General features: G+C 52.7%; 1 protein-coding gene across 1 annotated transcript in view; it reads right to left on the reverse strand.

The window, feature by feature from the left end:
* Positions 1-23,885, reverse strand: part of DSCAML1 (DS cell adhesion molecule like 1) — a 349,305-nt gene that overhangs the window by 316,596 nt on the left and 8,824 nt on the right. The window contains 2 exon segments of the mRNA XM_042906006.1: positions 11,750-11,896; positions 15,979-16,296. Coding sequence (XP_042761940.1) covers positions 11,750-11,896; positions 15,979-16,296 — 465 coding nt within the window.

Below are 23,885 nucleotides of genomic sequence, written 5' to 3' on the forward strand. Positions count from 1 at the left end.
CGTGTACAAATTATATCGCACATACTATTCGCACCCATTCGCACATACACAGTTTAATTAAAATGAGTTTCCTTGGTGTGTGGAAAGAGGAATTTCTCCAAATCCCCTGAGAGCCTCGAGCAAAGACCCTTGGGAATCCCTGTCTACATAACACAGCATCTTGCACACAGGAAATGCTCAAAAAACATTTGCTAAATTAAATAATGAACGGAAAATTCAACCACTGCTTGTTGCTAATGCCAACATAGCCATTTAGACAGATTCGGGGGGTGAAGCCAACGTAAGACGTGGCATTGCCAGCTGCAGCCTGATGGCGTCTGTGCCTTTTCCTGGGCGCAGGCTCTGAGCAGGTACCCCGGCTTCCCTGGGCTTGTGTAACGGCAGGCTCTGGAATATTCTAGATAGCGAGCCTCTTCCTTTCTGTGTCCCACTCCGAGGGTGGTGAGGAGGATCCCCCGGCATCCTCTCTGAAGGGACTCCTCTGCTTAACAAGGCCTCAGAGAGCCCACCAGACCCCCACACAGAGGTAGCATCCGATACCTGGCTGACTCCTGAGCCCAGCAGCTGAACGGAAAACCCAGACTCCGCTTCCAACTCCCACCCCCACTGCCACTCACTGTCACAGGCTCTGTCTCCCACTCTGTCGTCTGCTCCGCAGCCGCCCCTCCGGGCTTCCAGCAGATTCCGTGTTCCTAAAGATGTGGGCGTTCAGGTATGTTCTGACCCTGATGTGGAGGGCAGAAGCCTCTAGGTGTGAGAGGAAGATGCTTCCAACTTAGAGGCCTTCGTGCCAGCCTCTGAGCCCCTACTGTCACTGTCCTGGAATGCAGAAGGCTGTTCCTGGTTCCGCTGGCTCAACATCCCACTGAGAAAGGCAGGCTTCGGCTGACTAAGACACATGCCTAAGCTCCTGAGGTTTCTGCACACGGCAAGGTGCCTGCTGGACCACAAAAGCCGATGGAATATCGGGCTTGTATATAGGCCTTCTGGGAAATACTCTGCCACTGCCCCAACATGAGGGTCTGTTCCCTCAACATCCTGCCCTAAGGCGCTCAGCCCCAATGTAATGAGACCCAAGCTCACCCCTACATGCTCACTCCTAGATGCCCACAATCAGACGCCCACCCCCTGGATGCCCCACCTACTTGCTCCCACCCGCACACTCACTCCTCCCGGAGACCTTCCAGGCCTGGAGGGGATGACAAACCCTGGAACAGTTAGCCTGTATCTGTTCAGCACAAAACAGAGTTGAAACCCTACATCGAGAGGATCTCTATGTAAAACAAAACACGGAAACAAAACAAAAAACCAGGTCTATATAAAAAATGCTAGCTATACATGGAGACTATGTTTTCTCCACATAGAAAAAGTACCTAACTTCTAATCTTCGCAGCTGCTGAGAATGAGACTCAGAGAGATAAAAAGACCCACCTAGGGTCACACGGCAAGCAAAGGGCGGGCCTCAGATTTAAACCCAGATCTCTGGCCAGAGCCTACATGGTTTTTGCTTTGCTATACAGCTTCACTCCATCAGGAAGAGGCTCCCAGCAAGCCCTGCCGACCTGAGGCATCACAGCAGCCCCAGGGCCTCCCCCTTCCCTTTATTTTAATTCATGCCATTGACAGCCCAATCCAGAGATCGGCACCCCCCCACCCCAATTAAACGTCTCTTGTAGGCATCCAATAAACCTCATCTGAGCGCCTACTCTGTGCTGGAGCTCAGTGACGCTTGTGGCATTACGGATGTAGACCCTCGTCCCGCAGCGACCCAGCCGGCGTGGACCTCTGCCTGGAACCACAGCCCGTCCCCTGGCGGCTCACGTTCTGGCGGTGAGGTCTCATTGATACGCAACAGAGTTCAAAATCACAGGCTTGGCAGGAAGTGCCATCTATACATAGCTCTGCCATTCTGTAAGCACCGTTGGCTTCTCCTGAATAAACGCTACCCTACATTAAATGCCAGAATTCGGCGAGCAGTCCTGCATGTTTGCAATGAGATTGAGAACTAAAAGCAAGATTGATTCTGATGTGAACACCAGCAAAGCAAATGGGTTTTTGAAAACCCTATAATTTCCCTGCAACCCTTGACTTCACTAAACACACATTTTTAGACTACAGCACAGTTAGGTAGGCATTAAACAAAAATGAGGTAGTCTAATGATGATTTATGTGTAGGATAACCTTCCATAAAGCACCCCGCTCTGATTTCAGGGTAACTTACAGAGGTGCCAACTTAACCAAACAATGCCGCTTGCTCTGCGTCCACTGCCACGGCGTGATCTCGGGGCAAAGCGTCTGCCGGCAGTTGTCTTAAATCTGCTGAAATTCACCCAGTGGGTGCTCTGGAAATGCAGCACCTGCCATGAACTAAATGGAAAAGCAAAACACGACACATGCACACACCACCAGAAGCACCTGTGAACACAGACTATTTTGCTCGACTGTGGAGCCGCGGCTGATGGTTCTGGAACCAACCAACTGGCAGGCAACTGCAGAGCAGCCCGCCCGCCGGGAGATCGGAAGGGGTGCCGGGGAGCCGTGGGCATGCGGTCCAACGGGGGCCTCGAGGGCTCCTGAGGGGCAGGCATCCATCACACGGGAGTTCCTGTACCCCCTCCCCTTTCCTGGCTGGGTGACCTTGGGCAGGCCTCGCAATCCCCCCAAGCCTTGGTTTCCCTCTTAGGTGAAGTTGAGAACGTGTCCCCCTCAGATGGGATGGAAAAGATTCAGTAAGATTATGCCTGTGAGCAGGCTTTATAAGCCAGAGCACGCTGTACAGAGGAAAGGCGGCACAGGGCACGGTGTGAGAGGTGGCCCAAGTCACCGCTCGGAGCTGAAATCAGCGTGCCCTGGGCCCAGCTCCTCACTCTGTGGCCTTGAGCAGGTGACTGACCTCCCTGTGCCTCAGGCTTCTCATCTGCAAAATGGAGCTAACAATAGCAGCCGCTACATAAGACACTAGGGAGGATGAAACAAAATGGCCCGTGAAAAGCACGTATCACAGAAGAGCTCAGTAATTGATCACTTCTTTGCTTACTGACCGTTATTATCACCATGATTATCATTTCCAGTCAGGCCACCCGACTCGGGAGAGAATTCCTTTGCTGCTTCCGAATGTTTCCCTGTCATCTCTCACCTGCAGAGTGTGGTTTACGGCTTTAGAAGGTAGGATTTTCTCTCTGCACTCTAAGGAATAAATTAAGGCTGTCTGATTCTGATGGCCCTTCCCCCATGAAAGCAAACAATAAACAAACAATAATAACAGAATTCAGGGCCAGCTGCTGTTTCCTCTCTGTAACTGCCTTGCTGCGGGAAATAGTAATTGCCACGAGTCCCCGAGACAGGCCTCAGGCTAGAGTCACCAAAGTGCATTACACGTAAAGACCATGGACTCTGGGTCCCAGCGACAAAAGCTTCGCCACTGAGAAGCTGTGTGACCCAGAGCAAATTGCTTGGCCTCTCTGAATCTCATTTCCTGTGTACCTACGAGTTGGGGGAGGGCGGGTAGCAGGCCTGCCTCACAGGGTTAAGAGGAGAATTCAATGGCAGGACGTCCAGGCACCTGCCGCCGGGCCCTACAGACACACGTGTCTTAATACGCTTCTCGCCTAACCACGCGCGTCCCCAAGCCTCACTGCATCTGCTTCCCCGTCTGGAAAGTGGGGAAGGTAATGGGGGTTACCGCAAAGAGCAAATGAGATCACGAAAAAGCTCTTCCTACACGGTGTGGGGTTGTGGAGACACTAGTTATTACTGAACCAGGCTCTGAGCACTTTGAGATTAGACCGGGCAGTGTGTCCCGGGAAGGGAGCTTTGCTGTGTTGCCACCGGACCCCACAGGCCTTCATCCCTTCCCTTAATGTCATTTCTTTTCTATCAGGTACCGTGCAAGGCACAGGTGAAAAGGAGAGGAATTCCACACCGTCTTGGCGGTTTGTTTCCCTCATCTTGCCCCCGTGGTCACCCATCTCGCCTTAGTCCCGTCTTCTCAAGGTCACGTGTTCTACCGCCAGCCCGGCGCCCAGCACAGCCCAAGGCTAGACAACGTCACGAAGCTGGGGGTCAGGAGTAGCGTCTCCCTGCCGTGTTTAGACCCCTCCTTCCCCACCTGAGAATTCAAGCCTCTCCAGAGGCCTGCTTTCCTTGGCAGGGATTCCGTGCACAGGTTTCCTTATCCCCATTTCACAGACGAACGAAAGAGGCTTTGAAACTGACTTGCTCAAGAGCACGGATTAGGACTAGAAGACCACAGCCTGCCTTCTTTCTGCCGCATCCCACTACCTCTTCTGTAAGCTGTCTGCTCCCATCTGTCACCCAATTTCCTATCCGGTTGTCTTTTTCTTGCGGCTTTGCAGCAGTTTTTAAAATATATTTTGTGTGTCAAGTTTTCCGGAGGCAATATAGCGTAGGGCTTAGGAATGCAAAGAATGGCATCCGGATGTGTACGGGTGGGTCTAACACTTCCTAACTTTAGGCAAGTCACTTAGCTTCGCTGTGCTTCAGTTTGTTCATCTGTAAAATGGGGGAATAATAGTCCCTTCATCAGATTGCTTTGAAGGCTAAGTGAGCCAACGCAGAACCTGGAAACCTAGTAAGGGTTTCATAAGTGTTGGGCGTTACCATGTTGCCCCTCCACACACACATTTTGTTTTCTTTTGTTTTTGCTTTTTTCCCAGAACTGGCACGAACTTCATATCCTGGCATCCTTTTGAAACTGCTCTCACCACTTAATTTACCCTCTGGGTCACCCCCACCCCCTCTCCTGCCTTCCTGCCTTTGCCCCTGCTGCTACCTCTACCCAAAGCGCTCCTTCTGCCCCCATGGCCCCGGGGAATGTATCCCAAGACTCAGGGCAGGCTTCCCTCCCTTTTGTGATGGCTCACTGGGCCACCATCAGAAAGAATCGCAGCTCTGTCATATCATGCTCTCCATGGGAAGATACTACAACCCTACTCCGGAGCTCTGCCGAAGGGAAGAAGAAGGTCATGGGCCAGTTCGGCTCCTCTTCAAGCCCTGACCCTGTGCCCTTCACCCAGCAGGGGCCCAAACCCCATTGTTAAATTGCCTTGAGCACACTATCTAGTTCACATTAGCCCAGACTGACCATCCCAACCCCTTTTCTCTACGGCCCGGGAGAGTCGAGAGCTGAGATCCCCCATTTTGCGTCTCAACAGAGCATCACAGGGGAACCCACAGAAGCCTTCTCTCTCTGGGTAGCTGTGGAGCAGCTCAGTGAAATAAAGACCAAGGACCACCCAACTTAAACCCTGTAATGCCACCGGGTTTCTGTGTGACCTTACCTAGGCCTCTTTCCTCCCTGCCACATGACAGTTTAGTGGGGGGAGAGACTGGCATTTTGTCATCCTCATTAATCATCTTCTAAAAGACTGGAGAGAAGAGGGGCCTGAATAAAATAAGGAGCCTGCCCTTGCTGGTTATATATTCTCGTAGTGGGGAGAACACAGATTGCAAATATACTAGACAAAACACGATTAGTGCCTTGAGCAAGGAACCGATAAAGTCCGGAGGGAGTTCACAAAAGGATCCCCTCGAAGAAGGTTAATCGGGGTGATTTTTAAATCCATTCTTAGCAGAAATCGGGAAAGAGATCATGGAAAAAGTGGTATTTGAACCAGGCTGTGAAAGATGGGTAGGGTTTAGATACACAAAGAAGGAGGGAAGTCTGATAGTAAAAACAAAACACCTCATGAGCAGTTGAAATAATGGGCTGTGAGAATGTCAAGAGAGAAGGGGTGAAGGGGGGCCCAAAAGAGCATCAGTTTATCAGTAAGTGTGGAGGCTGGGCTCCCGGACCTCCAGGGCCCTTCCAGCCCTGACAGTCTGTGACTCTCTCCGTTTGTGGCCTACATGCATCCAAACTGGTCTCCAGGCACAACCCAGATCTCTCTTGTCTGCTGCGTCCCCCATCCAAGTTGGTGGAGACATATGGGATCCGAGGTAGTCTTGGTATCAGTCTGAGCAAAATGCAATTAATACGCTGAATCTGTATTCCAAAGCAACCAAGATCATATATGACTGTTTACTGCGTGGAGATTATCTATCCCTGTCCATCAGAGCTGACAGCATGAACTGAATCCTAAACCCCCAGATGAGGACGGTCTTTGTGTCACCCACTGGGCCAAAAACAGAGCCAGTGCCCAATAAAGCCTTCTTGTTAGAATGGCTGTTTTATTCACTGATCTTTCAGCTAGAGATCTGTTGCCCTTCAGAAAAGCCAGGGCCTCTGGTCACTGAACACACAGCCAGAGGTCGGTAGAAAGGTTGGTGACACATTTCTGTCCCTAGGCAAGTGCAGGAGACAGGGACAGGCCCTCCTCCCGTAAGAAAACCTGAGGACAGTCCGGTTTTTAAAAAAGCTTATTTACTTAGAGAGAGAGTGAGCGAGCCAGAGAGGGGCAGAGAGAAGGGGAGAGAGAGAATCCCAAGCAGATTCCACACCATCAGCGCGGAGCCCGACACGGGGCTCGAACTCACGAACCGTGAGATCATGACCTGAGCTGAAATCCAGAGTCGCTTAACCAACTGAGCCACCCAGGCGCCCCAAGAACAGTCCATTCTTAATGAGAAGCTTGCCCTGGAGAGACAGCGGGAGATAGAAGGACTAGGAGGACCCCAGTTCAAACCCAGGTTACAGCCTTTGTTAGCTATGTGACCTTGGGTAAAGTGTTTCATTTCCCTGGGCTTCAATGTCTTCATTTATAAAATTAGGAAAAAAAAAAAATGAAACAAAAAATGTTATCTCTTAAAGGGTTATTGCAAGGATTAGAGATAATTTGGGTCTCAATACATGATAGATATTATCATTAATCTCATTACTATTATGCTGTGACAGGTGCTAAGAGGGCCCTGAGGATAAAGAAATGGAAAAGATACAGCCTTATACCCTCCTGCAGCAGGGAGACAGAAACAACCACCCATCACCTAAGAGAATACGACATAAGTTCTGTCGGCAGGCTTACGGAAGGCCTCCCGGAAGGGGACCCATGTGGACCGAGTTTAAAGGACAAAAGAGAAGTAGGGTATCAATAAGGAGAGGAGGGGACAGGTACAGAGGAGACAGCAGACATCACAGCGATGAAAAGAGGTCTGAGAAAACCCGGGAATAACGTGGAACCCTGGGGACCATCAGGGAGGTGGGCTCGCTGACTCTCCTCCATCAAGGGTAGGCTGCGGTCCAGGAGCCCTGCCCACTAGGAGGCCCCGGACCCCCTCTGACCAGATTCCTCCTGGCCCCTGCATCTCTCCCCCACCACCAACACACAGGGCCCCCAGCGTGCTCCCAGCCCAGCCAGGGCCTGATGACAACCCAGCATTCCAGAGCCCCATCCTCAGAGACAAGGGAGCCGATCCAGGCTTGTCTTCCAAAGCACCGGTGGACACATCTGGCCCACATCTGAGCAGTGTCCAAAACTCCCCTCTGGGGCCACGACAGCCAGTCAACATGCTGGTGAAGAGCATGCTGGGAAACTCCCACAAGGAGCCCGCATCGATATAATCAGGTCTGGTGGAAATTAAAAGCTATTAGGAACAGGGCCGGATTTATCTTTATATCCAATAACATGCATTGTAATGGTGATCATGCAGATGGGAAATTAAACCACATCTCAGCTTCACTGGAGGCCTTAATTTTGATTTATGTTTGTGCACAGCCCTTTGCCCTCTTACCCCCACCCCACCCACTCTGGACAGCTAGTTCTCCTCAAGACCAAGGCCCCCGAGACAGGAGTAAAGGGTAGGAATTGCCAGATCATAGGTGAGAGGCTCTGTGCTCTTACATCTTTAAATACCCCAATGGAAGGGAGACGTCCAGGTTGGAGGGAAAAGGCAGGGGTGTAGTAGGGAGTTCTGGGAAGTAGCATTTTGGGGAAAGTTTGCATCTTGGTCTCTCCAGCCTCTACCTGGGAAAAGTACAGGCAAAAAGCTGCTGAGAGTTTCTGCAGCCGGCTCCCGGAGGCTTATCTGCCCCTCCCCACCCTGGACAGCTGGGAAGGCTAACCTGTGAGCAAACACCCAACTCACAGAGCGCGTTTAGGCACCAAGCCCTTAATTCCTTCCAAACACCCTCGGAGAGAGGGGTTGAAGGGTAAGCTCTTCATTAGCAGAGGCCTGCACCCACCCCCTCGCGCCCCCTCCTCAAAGGGCTGCTGCTCTCCCCAAGAAGATGTCCCCTGGGGCCCTGAGCGACCCACCTTAGCCTTCCCATTCCTCCTCTTGCTCTCCATCACCTGCTTCTGTTGGCCCTGTGGTCTGTGAAGGATCTGAGATCAAAGTCAGCACTGTTCTGTCTGCTCCAGAAGCCTACTCTAAAGCATCAGGGGGGATAACCGGCTCCTGGGTCCTCCCCTAACCTCACGGCAACCTAATCATTAAATCTTCCCCCACCATGAGAAGCTGCTATCCGACCTCCCAGACAACACACACTCACACTCACACACACACACACACACACACACACACACACACACACACACACTGGGTACAGTGTGAGTAGGGAAGGCAGATAATGCTGTTTTTATGAGAAAAAAAAAAAAACAATGAACAACTTGCATTTTCCAAAATTAAAGCATGCGGCGTGTGGGCCCAAGTTCTGGCTTCTCATCTACAGAGGCTGGAGGAAGCAAAACTCTAGTCGCTGGTTCTCATGGATTCCTCTGGGAGCGTGTTAGTTGGATTTGTGTGCTTTGGAAAGTCTGTCCCTGGATCTAAAACGTGGCTGTAGAAGGATCTAGAATGATTATGGATGGTGCCCGAGGGCTGGGCAGGGGAGGAAAATTCTCCAAGGCTAAAGGAAAGAAAGAGGTGCCACAGAACTGAAGTTTAACAGAGCCCTGCAGATTAGGACCAAGCCCACTTCCCTGATAATTATGCCCTTTGGGGCCCCCAGCCCTGTCTTGACATCAAAGATTGCCCCGAAGCCCCAACTACAAGGGTTGCCGCGGGGAAGCTCACTGCCTCCAGCTCCGACGCCTAGGAGTCGGGTTAACCTTCCTGCTCTCCCGTCTGCACCGGATGTCGTCATGTCGTCCGACCCCACACCCACTTCGATCACCCTTATTTCAACACTCTTCCCACATTCCTTCTCGACTTTTCCAACCACCCATACATGCTCCGACGGAACGTTTAGCAAGCACTTGCCCTGCATGTACAAGGTGACGTGTTAGAAGCCAGGGAATGTGTGGATGAGCCAGCCATTTCCCACGCTGGGAAACTCAAAAAGGGGGGCCACAGGGCCTGTTACATGGAAACAGACACACTGCCATGGGAAACAGCAGGAACAGGAATGCCCTCTTCCCACTGGGTCATCATCATCATGGTCACAGCGGTCCTCGGTGTGCCAGGCAGCGTTTGGAACCTTTTACAATATTGACTTCTTAAACCGTGTAAAGTAGGGCAATCATCATGCCCATTTTATTATAGCTGGGGAAACTGAGGCACAGCGGGGCAAAAGACTTGCGCAGCTCATTAAACAGTGGGATGAGTCTCAACCTAGGTGGTCTGGTCGCCAACTCCAGGGACTCAATTCCACGAAGCCTTCCCTAAAACGCAACAGGGACTTTTTTTCCCCTTCCTAAGGCCAAAAGCCTCCTTGTCTAGAGCACACATTTAAAGCCTCCGTTGTAGTCAGAGTAACACTGCGTTGGATATACGTGGATGGGTGCTGGGAGGCAGTTCTGCATGGGGTTGGTGCACAGGTGGAAAGAACAGACCTGAGTTCGAGCCCCCGCCCTCTGCTTAATAGATGCCTTACCCGGAAGAAGTTACTTCCTCTTCTGTAAAGTGGAGGGAAGAAATACACTTAACAGACTTTTTATGAGAACAAAATGAGATCACACAGGAACATTTCTTAGCCAGTGCCTGGCAGGCAGTAGCACTCAAACAATAATAATTATTATTTAATAATATTACTAATTGATATTACTTTAATGAATATAACTCTTAGTCCATAAACTCAAGTGTATAAAAAATACCACCTTTCTTTATGTTCTGTCAATCACGTTCCATCGGACTCTGTGGGATAAATGGGCCATTCGATCTTCATTACTGGGGCTTCCCCCAGGGATGTGCCAAGGTCCGCGGTCTCTCGCCAGCCGGTTGCCCCTGCCTGCATGACCCCTTTGGGTCTTGAGCTGTGCACCCCATGCCTCATTTGGACGCAAGAACCCTGGACTCAGTCCCAGACCCCGCAGAGCTACACACAGCCACCCATTGTGGGGCCCAACTGCTTCCTCCAGCTGCACCCACTAAGCGGCCTCCAGTCCCATCTCCATCCCTGGGATTCGGACTCGTCTATGTCCCGTTTGTTCCTTGTCCTCAGAGGCCCTCTTCCCCAGCCAGAACACCCATCCTAACCTCTCCTATGAGCTTATGGTTTCACAAAAGGCAGGAAGAGCGGTTGTCTCAAAGTAGATTCGGATTCCTGTCCTGCTACAAGCTCTGAAGCCGGGAAACATAACGGCCTGGCCATCTGCTTGGAACTGAGAGAAGGAAAAAGCACCAGGAGCAAAACACAAATTAATGTCTCCAGAAGAGTATCCCGCCATGTCAGCTGTAAATATGCCTAAGCATTGGCTCTCCTCCTAACTGCACTGGAACCAGGTAAAGAGCTTTAAAAACACTGATGCACAGGCTCTACCACCGAGATACTGATTTGGGGGCGGTCCCAAGCACCAGTGTCTTCCAAAGAGCTCCCCCGGGACTCAACTGCGCAGCACGATTTAGAAACCCGGCTTTACAGCTTTCAGGCATCGAAGTCTGCCTTCCCTAACCAACCCGAAAACCCAAGCAACGAGAATCATTTCATACGACCAACAATGAGACATCAAAGCTGCAAGGGCGCTCAACACCTGGTCAGCTTCCTCCATTTCACAGAAAGGACAAACCAAGGTGCTCAGCCGGGAGAGGAAGAAAAAGCAGGAGATCGTGTGCACCGTGCGGGGATGAAGACAGAGGGGCCGGGAGCGGTGGGGGGAAAACCACCCTTTTGGAACCGGAGGCCTGGAGGCGTTTTGAGGACTTGAGGTCCTCTCTTGGGGTTTCCAGACCAGATTTCCTGTTGAAGGGACAACACCACATAGGAAAAGGGAACCAAGAACGAGGGGCTCGCGATCATGGCGGCTCTAGCAAGGTGAACCCACGACGTGGCATTGACCTCTTCTCCCAATGCCAGGCACAGGCAGGCTCGGGCCAGCTAGAATCCTAATGGGGTCTTTGGCTAAGTCATGAAAACAAAGTCCCACACGCATGTTACCCGTGTCTGGTGCCCTCAGGATCCGGTGCTCATTGCTTGGTCATTCCATGCGAGAATGCACACCACAGCCAGCCTCCTGGCTGTCCTCTCCCCACAGCCCGCCACGGTGAAGAAGCCTCCAGCCTCACCTCCCATTGCAAAAAGCAAGGGCAAGCAAAGGTCCAGGGGCCAGGAAGGATGGAGACCCCGCTCTCTGGGGGAGTAGGATGCACCCTGTGCCAGACAGGACCGTCGCACGCCCAGCAGAGAGAGAGGCCGCTGGCACGTGGGTTTCCACCGCCCCACGGAGAGACGTGCCCAGCCGAGACCAAAGATGCTTTTTTTGCCGAAGCATCACTAGAACAATAACAAATCAGTCACCAGAACCAACCTCAAGATCTCAGCTCAACAACCAACTCAGCACCTCTGCTTTATCTCTCCCCCAGTCCCCGCCCGCCCCGCAGCACCCCTGCCCGCCACGGCGCCACAGTCCTGCCTTACCTGGGATGATGGAGACCGTGTCCTTCTCCCAGGACACAACGCTAACATATTCCTGCACTGAGGAGGGGATGAGGCACTTGAAGACGGCCACGTTTCCACGCATTGACCTTTGATCCTCCACCCGGACGGTGTAGGGTTCCCTGAAAACTGCAGAAAGATGAGGGAGCGGGAAAGAGGGGGGACGTCACAAGGCTGGGACTTGGTAGGGCCCTGAGAAGGGAACGGAGAGCCAGCTCAGCCCCCCCAGCCCCTCCCCCAGGCCCCACCCCCCATCACTTCCTCCCCCACCTCCCGTTTAACCAGCCCCAAGGTTCCTGCCATGATCTTCCTCCTGCCTGAGTCATGTCCTCTCTGCCCTATGGGGGAGCCTACTCCCCCTCAGAAATACCCAGCCTTCCTCTGCAAGACCATAAGCCCAGCTTCTAACCTGTCCGATTTCAGGGAGGATTAACAAACCATTCGATTGGGAGGGCCTGAGGGCAGCAGCTAAGTGCTGCGTTGTGATCACATTCAACAAGGGGATATGGAGGCAACGAGGAAATGCGATAGAATTCCTCTAAGCAAACCACACTTGATTTCCTACATGCTTCCTGGGCCCCGGGTGGCAATGCTTTTAGGCACAGCGACCATAACCTGCCAAAAATAAAAACTGCGACACGGGATGTAACAACAGACTTTTGTGCCACTTCAACGTGACAGGCAGCCTGGGAAAATGTAGCTCACACACCAAACTTTCCGGAAGGGCCTGGTGCTTTAGGAGGACAACGGAAGAGAATATCTGAAATTGTGATGGTCTGAAAATGGGCGGTCTCTAAGACTCCCCGCAACAAAGAATCCTTACTGCTCTCTCCTACCTCCTGACACTGCCTACAGCCTGACCCCCAGGCTTGCCCCTGCCTCCAGAACTCTCCGTTCCTTCCCCACAGTGTGCAGTGGGGACCTCCCGCCTCAGTCCCGCGGCTGGGTTCTAGGCCGCTGTCACCTGCAGCCACGCTGCATGTCGGGTCCCATGGGTGGGCTGGCTGAGCCTCGGGGGTGGGGCCAAGGGGCCCTGCCTCTCCCTTGTCCTCCTCTGCTTGGCCTCTTCCAGGGATCGTTCCAGCCTTCCACCCTTCTCTGCCAAGCGGAGTTGGTGCAGCCAGATCCCCGCTGTCTACCGACCTTGTCCTTCAGCAGGCACCTGGGCAGCGTGCCCTCCTGCTCTCCCTGCCACGGTTGCCAGGGTGACGCTCAGGGCCCCGCAGCCCCTCTGGCTGTGCACCTGCAGCCCCTCTGGCTTCATCAAGAGCCGCTTAATTGGCTGTGTCTCTAGTCAGGCCAGCCCTGCCCAGCCTCCCCAGGCCTTTATTCTCTCCCCACCTCCCTGTTGTGACTGTGCCAAAGAAGAGAGAGCTGAGGTGGAGGAGAGGTGGAGAAGGGTGTGGGCAGGGCACCGCCCAGGGCTGTGAGAGAAGCACCCAGGAGGCTGACGGAGAGCTGACACAGGAAGGAAGCAGAGTGGAAGAGGACAGAGCTGGGCTTTGGGTGCACCCGGCCCTGAAGACTCCCAGGGGGCCAGCAGAGGCCGGGCTCGGGAGCAAGCAGGCCTGCCTCCTCCTCTGAGCCGCTGTGTGACTCTGCCCAAGAGGTACTTAACCTTCTGGAGCCTCGGTTTCCTCATTCGTCAAAGGAAATCACAACAATGATAACAGCAGCGTGTGGAAGGCCTGGCCCAGGAAAGCACTGCAAAAATACTGTTTGTCATTATAGCTTGTACCTCTGACTAGCTGGCTATGTGCCCTTGGGCAAGCCACTTAACCTCTCCTTGTCTTAGTCCCTCATTTGTATTTAAAAAAAAAAAAAAAAAAAGGACTTTACAGGATTGTGATGACAACTGCATCCTAACCCAGTGACAGGCACACAACTGGAAATATGACCTTACTTTCTCTTAAACCAGTCCTCTAGGCTGTGGAGGCCGGCACTGCACCAAACCTTGGCCTCAGGGCTTCCAGCCCGGCACGTGATGGTGTTAGGGGGACAGTGCAAAGGGTCTACTCCTAAGAATAAGTTCCACAGGGAGCCCCAGGAGCGATACCCTGAGGACGGTCCTGGGTTCGAAGAGCTCACATCTACTCCCAACCAAACCAACTGGATGAAGACCAGCTCTTTAATCAAGAGTGCCCTCCCCACCTCACCCCCTGAGGACACCTGTTGCCAGCTCCTTGGAACCTTGGACCTGTGAGAGGCACTCCTAAGGCAGAAGGATCCTGGAAGTCAGAGATCTTGCAGGATCTTGGCCGGCAGGTTGGGAGGCCTTCCCCAGAACCCACCCTTCTTTGCCCAACACAATCACCAGGAAAGATGGCACACCCAAGGCTTGGTGCCATCAGAGCGGGTTGGCTAAAACATCATCTGTCCTCTCCCACCCAGAAAGCTCTTCTAAGAAAATCAGTCCCAAAACGTCAGTGGTTTATTGCTACTTGAGGTATACCTTACAACGGATTATGACATACCAGGGCATTCTAATTAAGATTAGAATTAATTAATTAATTAAGATTAAATTCTAATTAAGAGTAGCTCCACCTAAGCCCTTCCCTCACCTCCTGACCTCGCTCCCAGAAATGAAATTTTTTATTTTCTTTAAAGAGAACAGCCGAGGAGCGCCTGGGTGGCTCAGTCAGTGAAGCAAGCATCCGACTTTGGCTCAGTCATGATCTCACGGTTTGTGGGTTCGAGCCCCAAGTCCGGCTCTGTGCCGACAGTTCAGAGCCTCAAGCCTGCTTCCGATTCTGTGTCTCCCTCTTCTCTCTGCCCCTCCCCTACTTACACGCTGTCTGTCTCAAAAATAAACATTAAAAACAAAATAAAGAGGACAGCTGAGAAACCTCACTTCCTTGCCTCCACTGACCCTTCCAAAGACCAAAATGCTTCACTGCTACAATTTTCCATCACGGGTTTTATCTAAATGCCTGTTCTCCTAAGATATACTCAAAGATCCATCAACAGTGGATTGGATAAATAAATGTCGTAGTTGAACGATAGAATACTACACAGCCATGCGAATGAACAACCCCATTCAACTACACACAGCAGTAGAGGTAAATCCCACAAACAAGAGTGAGCAAAGGATTCAAGAGAATACACAATGCAGGACTCCATTTATATAAAGTACAAAAAGAGGCAAGCACCTGTATTGCTAGAAGTCAGGACAATGGTTTCCCCTAGGGGGGTGGTGACAGAAAAGAGGACAAGGGGGGCTTCTGAGGTGCTGATGTTGTGTATCTTTATCTGGATGTTAAAGTTTGTGACAATTCATCAAGCTACATACTCGTAATATGTGTACTTTTCTTTATATATTTAAATAAAAGGGGTGGGTTTGGGGGGTTTTTGTTTTTTGAAGCCAGCAACTCACTGGATATTTTCCATGATTCAAGCACTGAAATGAACACTTAATTTAAACAAGCACCAGCTGCCTTGGGGCGCCTGGGTGGCTCAGTCGGTTAAGCTTAAGCGTCCGACTTCGGCTCAGGTCATGATCTCACAGTTCATGAGTTCAGGGCCCACATCGGGCTCTGTGCCAACAGCTCAGAGCCTGGAACCTGCTTCGGATTCTGTGTCTCGCTCTCTCTCTGCCCTTTCCCTGCTTACACTCTATCTCCCTCCCTCTCAAATATAAACAAACATTATTTTAAAAAATTGTTTTTTTAAATAGATGAGCACCAGCCACCTGCGTGGCTCAGTTGGTTAAGCACCCTCTTGATTTCAGCTCAGGTCACGGTCTCACATTTGGTGAGTTCAAGCCCCAAGTTGGGCTCTGTGCTGACAGTGCAGAGAACCTGCTTGGGATTCTCTCTCCCTCTCTCACGGGCGTGCTCTCTCTCTCTTTCCCCCCTCCTACCCCCTCTCGCGTGCACACCTGTGCTCTCTCTCTCAAAATAAAACTAAACGTTAAAAAAATAAATAAACGAGCACCAGCTCAGTTACCATCACAGGTCGTGATGAATGGGGTAGGTGTTGGCATCAGCTTTGCAGAGGAGAATGGGAAGGAAGGCTCAGAACGGTGTTCCTTTCGCCTAAGGACGCCCACCCCGTAAGGAGCCAAGACTCCAAAGGACCAGAAGACTTTCCTTGAGAGACAGACTTCTTCCACGCCCCCCACATGGACCCTCAGAACAAGGGGCTCTGCCCGTTCCCCGTCACCACCCTTAAGACGGAGCTCTCCAGGAGGCAGCAGGTGGCTGACACCTTACCTGCTTTGACGCGGATGTTGGGGCTCCGGATCTTGCCGGCCGCATTCTCCGCGGTGCAGAAGTAGTCATTGTCGTGGATAAAGCTATTGAAGGCGGAGGGGGAGAAGGGGTAGAGCTGCAGCGTCCCGTTGGCGTGAACGTGCCGGATGTGTGGCACGTCGTAGATGTCGTCCCCCGTGGCCAGGTACCATCGAAGGGCCGCGCTGGGGGAGCCCGCAGCCGGGCAGGGCACCACCACCCCCACGGAGCTGGAAAAGGTCACCTGCTGCAAGGAGTCATTTACAAAGTAGAGGCTGGTGCCGACATCTTCAGGGCGAGCTGCAGGGGAGCCAAGGGGAGAGGCTGGGTTAGCCGTGTTCTGATAATAACCCCCCACACCACAGAGCCATGTGCCCCACGCCCATTCATAATTTAAGCACCAGTCACTCAGGAAGCACTTACTGAGCTGACGATGCCCCGGGCACTGGCACAGGCAGATGTGAGACAGTTCCTGCCCCACAGAAGCTTCCAGCCCAGCACATGAACGGCCTGAGTGAAAACATCTCACCTCCCATACCAAGCCGAGCCCACGGAGAGGGGATTGGCCACCACTCCACTAGGCTGAAGGGTCTGAAGCCATGATCCACTATTGGCAACCACACGTGAGGACAAGTACTGAAATGGCTTCAGTAAGTATTTATTGAGCACCTACTATATGGCAGGCAGGTTCACACCCATTACCTCAATTCATCTGCACAACCCTGAGAGGAGCTGGTATCATTTTTTTTTATCATTCCCTTTCCAATTTTAAAAAATTTTTGTAATGCTTATTTATTGCTGAGAGAGACAGAGTACGAGTGGGGGAGGGGCAGAGAGAGAGGGAGACACAGAATCCGAAGCAGTTTCCAGGCTCCGAGCTGTCAGCCCAGAGCCCGACGCGGGGCTCGAACTCACTGACCGTGAGATCCTGACCTGAGCTGAAGTCAGACGCTCAACCGACCGAGCCACCCAGGCGCCCCTATCATTCCCTTTTATAGGCTGAGAATAGTCATGTGATTTGCCAGAGATCACGCTGCTAATAAGCAGCAGAACTGAAATGTGAACCCACTGCTTCTAGGGAGGATCTTCGAGCACTTTCTATCATACCATAGGTGAAAGGTCTCAAGACCATGGGGTACGAAGAAGGGGAATGCTCGCCTGGAGCAGAGACAATGGCAGGAGACCTTGCGAGCAGTCTTCCACCTCTGGAGGCCACTCTGGAAAAGGCACAGCCCCAGAGGGACTGATCAAGGACCGGAGGTACCGTGGGTGGACAAGACCTGGGTGAGGAAGCAAGAGCCCCACCAGCTTGCTTTTTCTTTCTTTAATGTTTATTTATTTTTGAGAGAGAGGGAGGGGGAGGGGCAGAGAGAGAGGGAGACACAGAATCCGAAGCAGGCTCCAGGCTCAACGCTGTCAGCACAGAGCCCGACGCGGGGCTCGAACCCACAGACCACGAGATCATGACCTGAACCGAAGTCGGACAGCCAACCGACTGAGCCACCCAGGCGCCCCAACCCCACCCAGCCCTGACACTGACTGACTGTGGGGACGCTCCCCTTCTCTGTCCTTCTGCTCCTTCGCTTATAAAGTGGGGTGGGGGTAGGGGTGGGTGGACAGGGCTGCAGAGACCTCAGGCATCTGTGACCGGTCGCCATCACAGCACTCCGCCACCGGGAGGACGTGCTCAGGAGTGCAGCTGCCTGACTAGAGCAGGGCCACCTGACCGGGAGGACAGCTGTCCGCAGCTCTCACACCGGCGCCCGGCCTCAGTCTTTCCTGCCTGATGGGACACAGCGCCGAATGGTGGAATCAGGGCCTCCCTCCCTGCTGAGGAGCCTTGCCTCCCTAAGAAGGGCCACCTCTGAGCAAGTGGCGACGACCCAGAAGGAGAAGACAGCCCAGTCCCAGGTCTCCGGCTGGAAGCCCCTCCCTCTCCACCAGGAAGATCACGCAGCAAACAAACCACTCCGCGGCTTATTTAAAGAACGTTGCAGGGGACCCAACTTGACCTCAATTTCCACAACTTTATGAGAAGGAGGAGGGCCTGCATCCGGACTGTATTAATATTCTTGGCTTAACTCTGAGCGGAGCCTCCAGGGAGACCGCACCGGGCAACTTGTTGAGGGAGGCCATTAAGCCTCATTGGTCAGAGCAATTCCCATCATCTCACAAAAAGCCACGATGAAGCCATTAGCATCAGTGCCGGAAAACACGTCCAGGGGCTCCTTGCTGGGGTGTCAGGGGCATCCTCTTAGCGGCAAATGCATTTGCTGTCCCCACCAGGCGCAGCACCCTTAGCGGCTGAAAGGCTCTTGGGGAGGGAATGGTATCACCTTTCCAACCTCCTCTTCACACTGCCTCCCCTGGTGACGGTCCCGGTGTTGATGACTGAGCAAGCCTGCTCTGAGGGGAGCGGCCCGTCTCCTAAGACTTTCAGAAGCTCAGAAACGTGCCTCACTCACAGCGGCTAGAGTATTCTCCAAAATCACGAAGCCCCGGAACCTCACGGGCCAGCAAACTGAGGCCTAGGAAGGCTTCTCCTTGGACCCAGATTTGCCAGGCTCCCTTTCCGTGACCTGCTCCCCTTGTGAGAGACTTCCTTACTGCGATTCATTCAGCAAATATTTGCGAAGCGTCTTCCACACGCCAGGCGCTGTTGTAAGCACGTTACTTATACGACCTCTTTTAACCTTGCAACAACCCTATGCAGTAGGGGGTACTGTCCATCCCAGTTTACAGATGAGGAAACCAAGGCACCAAGAGATCAAAGCAACTTGCCCAAGACCACACAACCAGTGAGCGAGGGCCCGGGGATGCAGACACAGGCAATCTGAGCCCAGAGTCTGGAACAATTGTTCGGAACAATTAGATGATTGTAACCGTTGCGGTAACAAAGAGGGGGCCCTCGCCTTCCTCAAACACCACCTGGCCACCAACATCCATATTGAGATGGCCAAGAACAGAATTAATACACCTGTGCACCTGCACACATAGACACACGCACACACTCCTCCTGGGAGGAGCCCCCTGTTGGACTCGACATCGCAGACAGTGCTTAGCCTGTGAGAGCAGGTCCATCACTCTGGGGTTCTGGAGGCTTCCTGAGACAACCTAGTTAATCAGACATCCTCTCCATGGCAGCTTTATGGATTTGGGGAGCCAAAATCCATCAAGGTACAGCAAGACTCTACATTGTGCCTGACAAATGGACGGGGGAAGCGGAGAAAGATTCCTGACGGAGAGGAGTTCAGAATTATCTGATTCAAGGAACAGGGTAAGAAAATATTTGTGACGTAGCCCTCAGTAATAATAATACCACCAGCAATTATAATAGGCTAGACCCGATGTAGATATTATCTCACTTAATCTTCACGACTCCCTGCGGAGTGGTATTATTGTTATTTTGATCTCACAGATAAGGAGATTAAGACTCAAAGTTAACTAACTTCTCCAAAGTAATACAGTGTAAGTGTCAGAGCTGGGACTGAATCCCAACGCCGCCTTACTTCTGGACCCGGGGATAGAACCGCTCTATTCCGTGAACCACGGTGGAGACAAACCACGAAATCTGGCTTTCCGGGCTGGGTACGCCCCACCCCATCCTTTCTTCCATCTCAACCGCACCCCAAACACACAGCCCTCGTCTCCCTCTCTCCCGGCTGGAAATCCGTCCCACACCTCCACCTGCGAGACGGCCCCTTCGTCGGGCCTCCTCCACTGCCACCAGGAGCATCGGCCACAATGAGAGCAGCCTTCCCGCACTCTGAGCCTTGGATCCTTCCAGAGCCAAGGACACGGGGTTCTCAGCAACTACAAATGGGTAGATTTAATTGATGAATTGACTGGGATTGTCCAGCCACCTGTCAGGGCTGATGAAACGGCAGATTTATAGCAAAAGGTGAGTAGCCTCATATTTCTCCCACCCCGGGATGCGAGCTGCTGTCTTCTGAGTCTGGGGGAGCTGGGGAGGATGAGACAAACCATTCATTTCTGCTTACGGCTCTGACAGTGCATTGCCATTATGAAACATCACCCTCAGGTGTAAAACAATAGCATTTTGCACTTACGTCGGGCTCATACTTTACCATCACAAGGCACCTGTCAGCCCAGCATGCAGAAGCCCTCTAATAAACATTAATTTAGCCTCACCCCAGCTGCCAAGAGAAAGGAGTGAGCAAATCTATAAAGGGGAAACTGAGGCACTGACCACCAAGTATCTCAAATCTCTGCCACGTGCCAATGCAAAGGTTGGCACAAGGGCACCAGTGAGTGGCCGCGGCAGCAATGGGTCCATTCGGTCACCCGGCCCTAAAAGGGGGATTAGCAAGGGTCTCACTCCAACCACACGGAGTCCGGCATGGCCTCTACGGTGGGTTCGAATCTTCAGAGCAGTGACAAAACCTCAGCAAGCACCGAGAAGAGCAAGGCATGGGACAATAGAGCTGTGCTAGGAGTCTGACGAGCTGCCTTCCCTCCTGGGACTCACCCCTGACCTGCTGTGGGTCCCCGGGCTAGCCACGAGCTTTTCTGAGCCTCGATGTCCTCATTCACAAAAGACGGGGACTGTGCCATCTGACCTGCCCTCCAGGACTGCAGAGCAGAGCAAACAAAATGCGGGAGTACTTGGTTCCCCATAAAGACGAGGCGTGAGTAGGAGGGACGAGGTTGCTATGCCGGTCCCAGGGACCCCCCCCACTGGCCGACGGATCCAGGGTGCTTACGGTTACTGCAAAGGGTGGCCGGGGCACAAGCGCCACTCTGCAGCCCTGCAGAATTCAAGACCCTCCTCCACCCTCCAAGGCTCTCCTTCCCCAGGTCCTTCCCGACCTAGGGACCAGATAAGTCTTGCTCTTTCAGAAGACATTTACGGAGCACCGTTACTCAGCAGCCAGGAGACAGCTCTGGGGATAGCGGCTCAAGCTGAGCCTTGAAATAAGATCTAAATGAAGGCACTCCCAGAACCCAGGCCAGCCCAAACGACGCGCTATGGCAGAGGTGGGGACAGCATGTTTGGGGAGCCCCACAGAAACCTGCCGGGGGCAGCGTTGGGGACGAGAGGCAGGAACAGCTGGAGTGGCGAGCTGGCCCTCAGGGATAGAAGACAATGAGGAGGTTTGCAGGCTGGGGGACTGAGTTTATGCAAGTTCTTGTAGCCCTAGGCCCAACTTCATATTTTGTTAAATCTTTTTTTAACGTTTATTTTTGAGAGAGAGAGAGAGAGAGCGTGAATGGGGGAGGAGCAGAGCGAGAGGGAGACACAGAATCCAAAGCAGGGTCCAGGCTCTGAGCTGTCAGCACAGAGCCCGATGCGGAGCTCGCACCCACGAACTGTGAGATCGTGACCTGAGCCGAAGTCGGACGCTTAGCCAACTGAGCCAGCCAGGCGCCCCAGGCCCGACTTCATTTTCACCTTACACTTACTTCCCTGAAGGCTTAGTGGCTTAGCTAACGGTGCAAGTTCTCAAAAGAAAGGAGACTAACACTGACTGAGCACCTGCTGTGTGCCAGGCACGTGGGGTGGGGGGCGGGGGGGTGGTCAGGGGTCTTGACCTTCCAGGGTGCTCTCTCACTTGATTCTCGCACAAAGGTACAAGGTGGTCCTGTCCGTCTCATTTTACAGGTGAGGAGAGAGAGGCTCATGGAGAGATTGTTCAGCTAGAAAGAGGCAGAGCCAACATTCGGTCAAGGTCTGTCCGGTCCCAAGCCTGAGTTTTTTCTGTCATGACGCTGAGGAAAAGAATTCAAAGTTAGGGGCCTTGGGAGGTCCCCCCTCACTCCCTCCCTGGAAGCCAGTCCCAGTTTGGAAAGCACGTCCTCACACCGGAAACTCCTACTGCCCCCTTAAGTCTCAGGGAAGCCCCCTCACACACACACACACCCCCAACCCTGGCCCAGCTCCTTCTTCCCTCCGCAGACACAACCAGGCATATTTACAGAGCGAACGAGAGGAGGGGGAAACACTTCATAAATAAAGAGGGAGACATTCAGATCAACAGCAAAGCTTCTTCTGGTCAAAGGGGGAAATGGATTTTTAATAGAAAATGGAAGTTATGGGCTCGGTTGTGATGTGACAGACGCCCAGACTTAAACCCATTTAATCTTCTCTGCCGTTTAACGCGGAGCACCACCCTGACGCCGTGTTTCAGAAAACAGGCTCCAAATCGCTGGGAGATTAGAAGTGTAGAAATAGCACCGCAATATTTTTAAACCAGAAATTGCCCCCAGGCATTTGGGCTGCCCCCAGGGTCACCACTGAAATCTGAATATCCATCACATCAACTCTCTGAGCGCTGGCCCTCCCTCCCGCCACCGGCTGGCCATCCGGATTAGTTCGGGGAAGGAAACTTGACGCCCATGGGCCCCCACCCTACTGGCCGGGGTTGGGGTGGGCCCACCGAGGCTTCCTCCCAGGTGTATGCTGAATTGTCCCCATGTGATCGTCTCCAGTCAGCATAAATGACAACCCAAGGGGGCTGAAATATTAACACCTCGCCACCTCCACTGGGAGAAGTGAGTCATTTTGCTCTCCTCCTTTACAATATTTACTCATCTCATTCACTGGACTTTTCATCCAGGAACATCTGCCAGTGCTGGACCTGTCACCCGTCCCCCAGAGACGGGCAAGAGGCTTCAGGGGTCCCCATGCCCCGGCACGGCAAGTGTGGATGGGGGGAAAGCGGTGGGTCCCCAGGACAGTAGAGGCGGGGGGAACCGGCAGGGCTCCCCTGCAGGGCTGTGAGCTCCCTGTCCCGGCCACCACTCTATCCCCTGGGCCTAGCACAGCACTGGGCACTTAGCACCCAGACTCCAGGGCCGGGCTCCCCAGGTTTGAATCCCTGCTCTGCCGCTTACAAGCAATGTGACCTCGGGCAAGATGACCTCACCTCTCTGTGCCTTAGTTTCCCCGTGCATAAAATGGGGGTGACCTCAAGCGTTGTCAGGTTGGACGAGTCCCTGTCAACGACACTGTCCAGGTATACGTTTGCGCCCGGCACCACCTGAGTATTCGTCGCTATTGTTCATGAGTATTTTCATTATAACAGGCAAGCGGCACTTGCAGAATAAATATCCCACAACAAACACTTACCCCTCACCTACAGCAATAACGACTACCGCTACTGAACAAAGTTCTCAGACGGTCTGATAGAGAATCAGCTGGAGAGCTGGTTAAAAACACAGATCCTTAGGGGCGCCTGGGTGGCTCAGTCCGTTGGGCGTCCGACTTCGGCTCAGGTCACGATCTCACGGCTCGTGGGTTCGAGCCCCGCGTCGGGCTCTGTGCTGACAGCTCGGAGCCTGGAGCCTGTTTCAGATTCTGTGTCTCCCTCTCTCTCTGTGACCCTCCCCCGTTCATGCTCTGTCTCTCTCTGTCTCAAAAAGTAAATAAGCGTTAAAAAAAAAAAATTAAAAAAAAAAATACAGATCCTTAGACAACAGGTTCACCAAGTGCGTCCGAGGGCCAGGAAATGATTTCTGACGCGGGTGGTCCTCCATCCACAGCTCAGAACAACACTCCCTAGAGAAAAGTAGATTTTGCCACGCTGGACCTCCAACATCACCTTTTCCAACAATAGGCAGTTTCCATGGGCTTGGCTGACAGGACCTTAGCACCACATTAATTAACTTAATTTGGCGATCGAGTTAATGAAGTAATAGTGTGTGATCGATAACAGTAAAGCATTGCAACAGCCTCACGCTGCTGCCCGCAGGCTCGCACACAGTTTTTTTTTTTTATGCAGATGTGGCCTGGTGAGTTTCTTAGGTTAATCTGCCAGGTTCATTACTGCACTGCATTTGCACACAAAGGTTTCCATAGGCGATATATTACTTGCCCTCGCTCGGACTCTTCTTATCCCATAGTTAGTGGGCAAACTCAGGCCCACTGA

Source organism: Panthera leo, chromosome D1 (assembly GCF_018350215.1).
Source record: "Panthera leo isolate Ple1 chromosome D1, P.leo_Ple1_pat1.1, whole genome shotgun sequence".
In the NCBI taxonomy this organism is placed as follows: Eukaryota; Metazoa; Chordata; class Mammalia; order Carnivora; family Felidae; genus Panthera; species Panthera leo.